Below are 6,521 nucleotides of genomic sequence, written 5' to 3'. Positions count from 1 at the left end.
GATTTTGATGGTTTCTATATCACATTAAAAGGTGGATTGATCTGACTTTTATTTTGGATGTATTTATTTTTTACATCAAAAACTAACATTGTAACAGGGGTTAAACACATTAAACACATCTCATTTCTACTTCCATTTACATACTGTATAACCAAGGTGAGGGAACTCTGCCCCCCCCCCCCCCCCCCCCCCCCGTTTAATACCTGCCTACAGTTTGTTTTTGAGAAGCATACTGAGTCATTCAGACAACAAATAGCTTCAGCACTAATAGCGAATAATTGTAATTCTGTGTGGTTTATAATATGCTTGTATGTCCAGAGCAACTTAGAGAGGATCAGCAATGTTCAAAAGCATCCAACTGAATATTTATTTTGAGAGTATATATTGAACTGCTATGCCCCTTATATTGCTAAAATACACTATAATTTTTGTCAACAAGCAAAACAAATCTTGTTGGGCAGAAATATATTAAATTAGTTCACAAATTATTGTCTGCACATCATTTTACTAGTAGCACAGGCATCAGGATGAGAGACGGAGGGACTTGGGTTTGTAAAGGAAAGGATTAACTGACTCAGGGAAGGTGGAAGTGTGTAAAGCACACACACAACTGCAATTACAACTTATACACAATTCACAGACAGACTGAAAAACAAAAAACATGCATGATGTGAACAAATCTACAGGAGGTGTGATAATCATATTGTCGGGGAAAGTCAAGAGCAAGAGTTGGCTTAGAAATTTCTTTTTCAGGTTCCTTTCTATCTGAATGATTGTATGTATGTACTGCTGCCATTTTCTTATTCATCCATTTCATCTTTGTAAAAGGTCACTGCCTGAGCTCCCATCCAGCAAAATAACATGAATTTTTATGTACATGCATAATTAATGAATGAATTAATTAAAATAATTAAACTTGAGCATTACGGTATGTATAATGGGGAAAATTGGCCAAAAAAGGTCAGGACCTTTAATTCAGAGTAGTTCACACCAATAACACCTGACACAACGGCTCTGGTAATGTCAGTAAAACATTTCTGAAAAATGTCAGTTTGTGAATTTACTGTGATAAATGTGTCCTTGTTTAATGTTGCACCACATTTAAACCCTCTTTATTTTAATTTGCTTTTACTTTTAGCTGCAGATGTTACCACAACCTTTGTTTGTGTGTGTGGTTAACTGATAATAATTTGGGAAAGAGAGTATCTTTGATGAGGTTTTAGAAACTTCCTGTTTAACATTTGTATGTTTTTGTAAAGCCTTTCATTGACTCTGTATTACTGTGCTGCATCTCTAAGAGCACAGTGATAGAGCGCAGAATCTGAGAGCTTTAGACCTCTGATAGTAAGTTCAGTGGAGTCTCTGCTTGTTTTTGACTCTAATCGAGGATCATCAGGAGTGCTCTGGTCAGATCTTGACCTTGCACCTTTATACAGTAAATACTGTGGTGTGCTGTTCGGATATTGTTTGTACCAGTAAAGCAAAATGTAATTGCTGCTTGACTCAAATGAACATTTCAGAGTAACAGTGTCTGTTTCTTTCCTGACAATGGCATCTTCATCTGTCGGCCAAATTTTATCAGCAAAACTGCCTGTTGTAAAGAGGAACATAAAGAAATAAATCTGTGAAGTATTTTTGTAAACAAACCAAAAACAATCATTGAAAGAATTTGTACTTAAAACATGGGTATTAAGGAATACAGTTAATTATCTGATGAAAGTTAATTACCTGTTGTGACAGTGAGAATCAGTGGGATGTATCTCACTATGTACAGGAAGTTGTATAGTTGAGCCATTTCTGAACACAGCTCTGTGAGGATCCTGTATAATAGTGCTTGCTGTATGTGCTGAACTTTACACATGAGGGAACACATTTCTAGAAGGCCACACCCAGGAAGTTCTGCTGTTGGAGCATAACTTTGTACAGATCATCACTTCACAGTATCAGTCACAGTGAACTAAATCACCAATACAACACAGAACAATCCCACTGTTGCTGATCAACTCACTGCATCCAACTTCACCTCTTAAATAGATCTTTTGGAGTTAGAGGCCTGGGCTGTGTCTCAAGATTTAACATTGATACAAAAATATAACCCTCTTTCAAGTTTTGTTTTACTTTATTGGTCCATGAGCAAAGAATTATAATTATTGTACGGTTTAAGTGGCCATTGTAGTATTTTTTTTAACTCCTGAAAATAGTTCTTAACATCGTAAATGTTAACACAACTGCTGTGACAAATAGATTCAGTGACGACTCCAGCTGAGGTTTTTGTATGAAAGATGAATGTCCAACTGCCATTATGGTCATTTGCTAACAGCTGAACCAGATTTGAAAAAAGTTACTGAGTCATCTTGGCGTCATCTTGAAGGCAGCATATGTTGCTCCAAAAATCTCAGTGTACTTTTCTGAATTAATGCTGCCATCACAGAAGTGTGTTACCAAGGGCGCTGACACAACCCCATACCATGACAAACCCTGGCTTTTGGATTTGTTGCTGGTAACTGTCTGCATGGTCCTTTTCACTTTTGGTCCAAAGCCCACAGTGTCCATTTCTTACAAAAAAGACCTGAAATACTGATTTGTCTGACCACAATACACATTTCCACTGTGTGATGGTCTAGCCCAGATACCTCCGAGCCCAGAGAAGTCAACAGCACATCTGGACATAGTCAACATAAGGTTTCTGTTTTGCACAGTAAAGTTTTAACTGGTATTTGTGGATGTGACTCCGTGTTGTAGAGCTTGACAAAGATTTGCCAAAGTAATCCCGAGCCCATGTGGTTATATCAGCTTTACTGTAGATCAATGATGGTTTTTGATGCAGTGCCGTCTGAGATATCAGAGATCACAGGTGTTCAGCTGAGGCTTGTGCACTGAAACTCCTCCATATTCCTTGAATCATTTAATGATATTATGCAATGTAGAGGGTGAAATATTCAAATCTCTTCCTATCTTTCTTTGAGGAACATTTGTTTCTCAACATTTCAATAATTTTCTCACACATTTGTTGACAAACTCGAAATCTTTAGCCCATCTTTGCACTGTAAAACCCGATAAGGTCACTGAGCTCAAAAATTTTATTGAAACCGATTACGTAAAAATTTTTGAGGTATGTAACTAAATTTTTTAAGGTAAAATTTCTTAAAAATTACAATTAAGTGTAACTATAGTGTAATTTTTAAGAAATCTTACCTTAAAATTTTAGTTATGTACCTCAAAAATTTTTACGTAATCGGTTTCAATAAAATTTTTGAGCTCAGTGACCTTATCGGGTTTTACAGTGTGCTCCTTAAAGACTAGGCCTTTCCTGGATATCAATTTTGTACCAAATCATGATTACAATCACCTGTTGGCATCATCTGTTTTAAATTACATCATTGTTTAATTGTTTTACCTCATCACTAGCCTTAAATTTCCCTGTCCCAACTTTTCTTGGAATGTGTTGCAGATGTGAAATGCAGGAATTGATGTATATTAACAAATAAAATGAAGTTGACCAGGCACATGCTCTCTCTCACAGCTTGTGGTTGCTTGGCTCTGTGGGTGGCTCCAGACCAGTTTATCTAGCTGAAGGCTGAACACCACTGCTGCCTGAAACATCATGAAAATGAGGAAATAAGGAACTCCACAACTGTGTAATTTTTGTTGCATGTTTGAGATCTGACAATTGTTTCTTCACCCACAGCTAAAGATTTTCGATATAAGCTATTATATCCTTATTATTATGGACAGAATATAGGCTATATATCTCATGGATATATAAATTAAATAATCAAACAGCTGGATTTCAGTTGTCGATGGCAATGCTGTTGACTGCAGCAGTGATTTTAATACTGCATTTTTCTGACTTTCTATGATGCTACTTTTCTGGCTGCCAAATAGAAATAATTTGTTCAATTGGACATTTGAGCTTCTATTTGGAGGGTGGAGAAATGTTTCTTCTTGAATGTATCAAGACTTTCCATCATGGAGAGGTCTCCATGATGGAAAGTCTTGGGCACAGACTCTAAACTGAGTATATTTAGGGGTGTGATATTTAAATGATGATGATTTTCAGATGCCACATTTATCAATGGCCAATCATTCTTATGCCGTGATTGGTAAGAGAGAAATGTTTCATGAATCACACATGAACACTGTCATATTCTGATTTCTACACTCAGACCTAGTTTCTATGCTTGATTGGTAAACGAGGGCCATTATTTTTGTTTATACTTGTGACCAGTTAGTGGAATTCTACAGGTTTCACATACTTTTTCTCACCACTGTGTTTCTGTGTAAGCTGCATATTTTTTCTTTACAACTATTTATGGGGCCCTGTGATGACCTGGCGACTTGTCCAGGGTGTACCCCGCCTTTCGCCCATAGTCAGCTGGGATAGGCTCCAGCTTGCCTGCGACCCTGTAGAAGGATAAAGCGGCTAGAGATAATGAGAATGAGATGAGAACTATTTATGGGATATTATTCTTGACAAAAATTTGTACATTGTAGGACAGTTGTGAAAAGTAAAAACTGAATCAGGAAAAAGGTTGAATGCTCATGTTTTCTTGTCTTGTCCCTATTTTCAGACTTGATGGAAGGAAATGGCAGCAACCATTTAAAAGAATATTGGGGTTTTAATATCAGTACAACTTTCATATCCCTCTATCTTGGACATATTGCTGATGGATAAAGTAAAGATGACATTTTCCTCCAAAAGATAGTGTTGGCCGCAAGTAAAAAAGCCATTACATAATACTGGCTTGAGAAAAATTGCCTGACTGTTGGCTTCTTTGTCAATATTGTTCAGCAACTACACCTTCTTCAACAGGTGACTTACTCCATATGGCTCCAAAAAGAGCTGGGAGAAAAACTGTGGGGAAACTGGTGTGTTTTTCCATAATTATTCTTCGTATGGATATTTTGTTTTGAATTAGGCAAATCTGTGTTTATTTACTGATCATCACATGATCTCATGTTATTTCTCCCTTTTTTTCTTTTGCTTTGTTTCTTAACTGCTTCTTACTAGTTATTCTGAACATGTGGAAAAGGTTTAAAAGATAATTCATTAAATTAGGTTTGAAGAGCATACAAATTATGGAACTTCTGACTTCATTTGTCTTCAGTATAATAAAACTGTTTTACTGTTTTATGATACTATTATACAACATGTGGCATCAATATAATCCCTTTATAAATATTCAGAGAGAAAGAGAGATTCCTGCCAAAAATTTCTCAAAATCATCAGCAGAACTGCCTACAGTATAAACAAAACTGTGTGAAAGTTTTTGTACAGTGCAGTTGGATTTCCTGTCACTGTGGGCTCCAGAGCACAGTAGTATAGTGCAGAGTCTGATACAGCAGCAGAAGAGATGAGCAGATCCACTTCTTTCTTCTTTTCATCAACCTTAACAGACATTTTTGGCGGACGGTTTGGACTTAGAGCTCCACTTGGAACAATGTAAAGAAGGAACTCGGGTTTAGAGTTTGGATGCTGTATGTACCAGTACAAGGTGTTGACTGTACCAGTGAGTTTTCTGTAGCTGCAGGACAGAGTGACATCATCACCTTCATGTACAACTTCATGAGTGAAAAGTGGCTCTATTGAATCTGCCATGGAGTCACCTGTCATAGAGAACATAATGTTTTAACCTTTACATAATCAAGCCAAAACTACACAAGTCAGACCCACATTCTGCTGTTTCTTAACACCACACAGACTAATTAATCATTAATTCAACACATAATTTTTTTTAATTAAAAAAAAAAATCAAAACTCACCAAGTGAAAGCCACAGACACATTAATATAACAGTGAACATGATGAATGATCTTAGCTGAATTAAAATATTCTGAGGACTTTCTGCAAGCTAATATGGTAACATCATAAAGGTTCAAGAAGCATCATGAAGCTCCGCCCCCACAACATCACATGGCAGTGTCACTTACAGTGTTGCCAGATTGTTGAGTTGCTGCAGCATCCTGGCTTTACATTCAATTTTATTTGTATAGCACTTTTAACAATAGACATTGTTGCAAAGCAACTTTACAGAATTATATAAATGCTAGAAATAAATTTATGCCAACTCAGCAAACCTGAGGTAACAGTGGCAACTCCTGAGACGACAAAAAGAAAAAACCTTGAGGGAACCCATCCTCATTTGGGTGAAAACAGACAGTATGATTATAAATACCTCACTTCTATAACTGTGTCCTACATAGTGAAATGGGGCAACTGGGTAACCAGGAAATTCATTGTAGCTTTGGCATGAAGTCTATTTTGTTGACTTACTGATTGAGATTTGAATCCAAAACTGTTTATGGCAACTGCAGTCCTGAGCCATCATAGCAAAACTATTTGTATTAATTCTCCAAAGCTATCTTCTAAGTGGATCTTTAGGCTGTCCATATGAGGTCATCCTCCACAGGAGTGAAGTGATGAGAACTCCAGCCAGAAGTAACGCATCAGTTCAGCATCACTGGTATCTCAGGAGTGGCATGTGTAGCACAGTAGAGAGAGAGAGAGAGAACACAGATTTT

At 36.9% G+C, this 6,521-nt stretch overlaps 2 gene segments (V, D, J or C); both read right to left on the bottom strand.

Moving 5' to 3' along the window:
* Positions 1–1,277: 1,277 nt before the first annotated feature.
* Positions 1,278–1,795, bottom strand: LOC132884723 (T cell receptor alpha variable 14/delta variable 4-like). The segment is given in 2 exon segments: positions 1,278–1,591; positions 1,729–1,795. Coding segments are annotated over 2 exon segments (381 nt in total).
* Positions 1,796–5,308: 3,513 nt separating this feature from the next.
* LOC132887212 (T cell receptor alpha variable 25-like) lies at positions 5,309–5,803 on the bottom strand (the record flags this gene model as incomplete). The annotated part of the segment is given in 2 exon segments: positions 5,309–5,607; positions 5,764–5,803. Coding segments are annotated over 2 exon segments (339 nt in total), but the record flags the coding sequence as incomplete, so codon positions are not given.
* Positions 5,804–6,521: the final 718 nt, after the last annotated feature.

Source organism: Neoarius graeffei, chromosome 1, assembly GCF_027579695.1.
Source record: "Neoarius graeffei isolate fNeoGra1 chromosome 1, fNeoGra1.pri, whole genome shotgun sequence".
Taxonomy (NCBI): Eukaryota; Metazoa; Chordata; class Actinopteri; order Siluriformes; family Ariidae; genus Neoarius; species Neoarius graeffei.
This window is presented reverse-complemented; position numbering and strand designations above follow the sequence as displayed.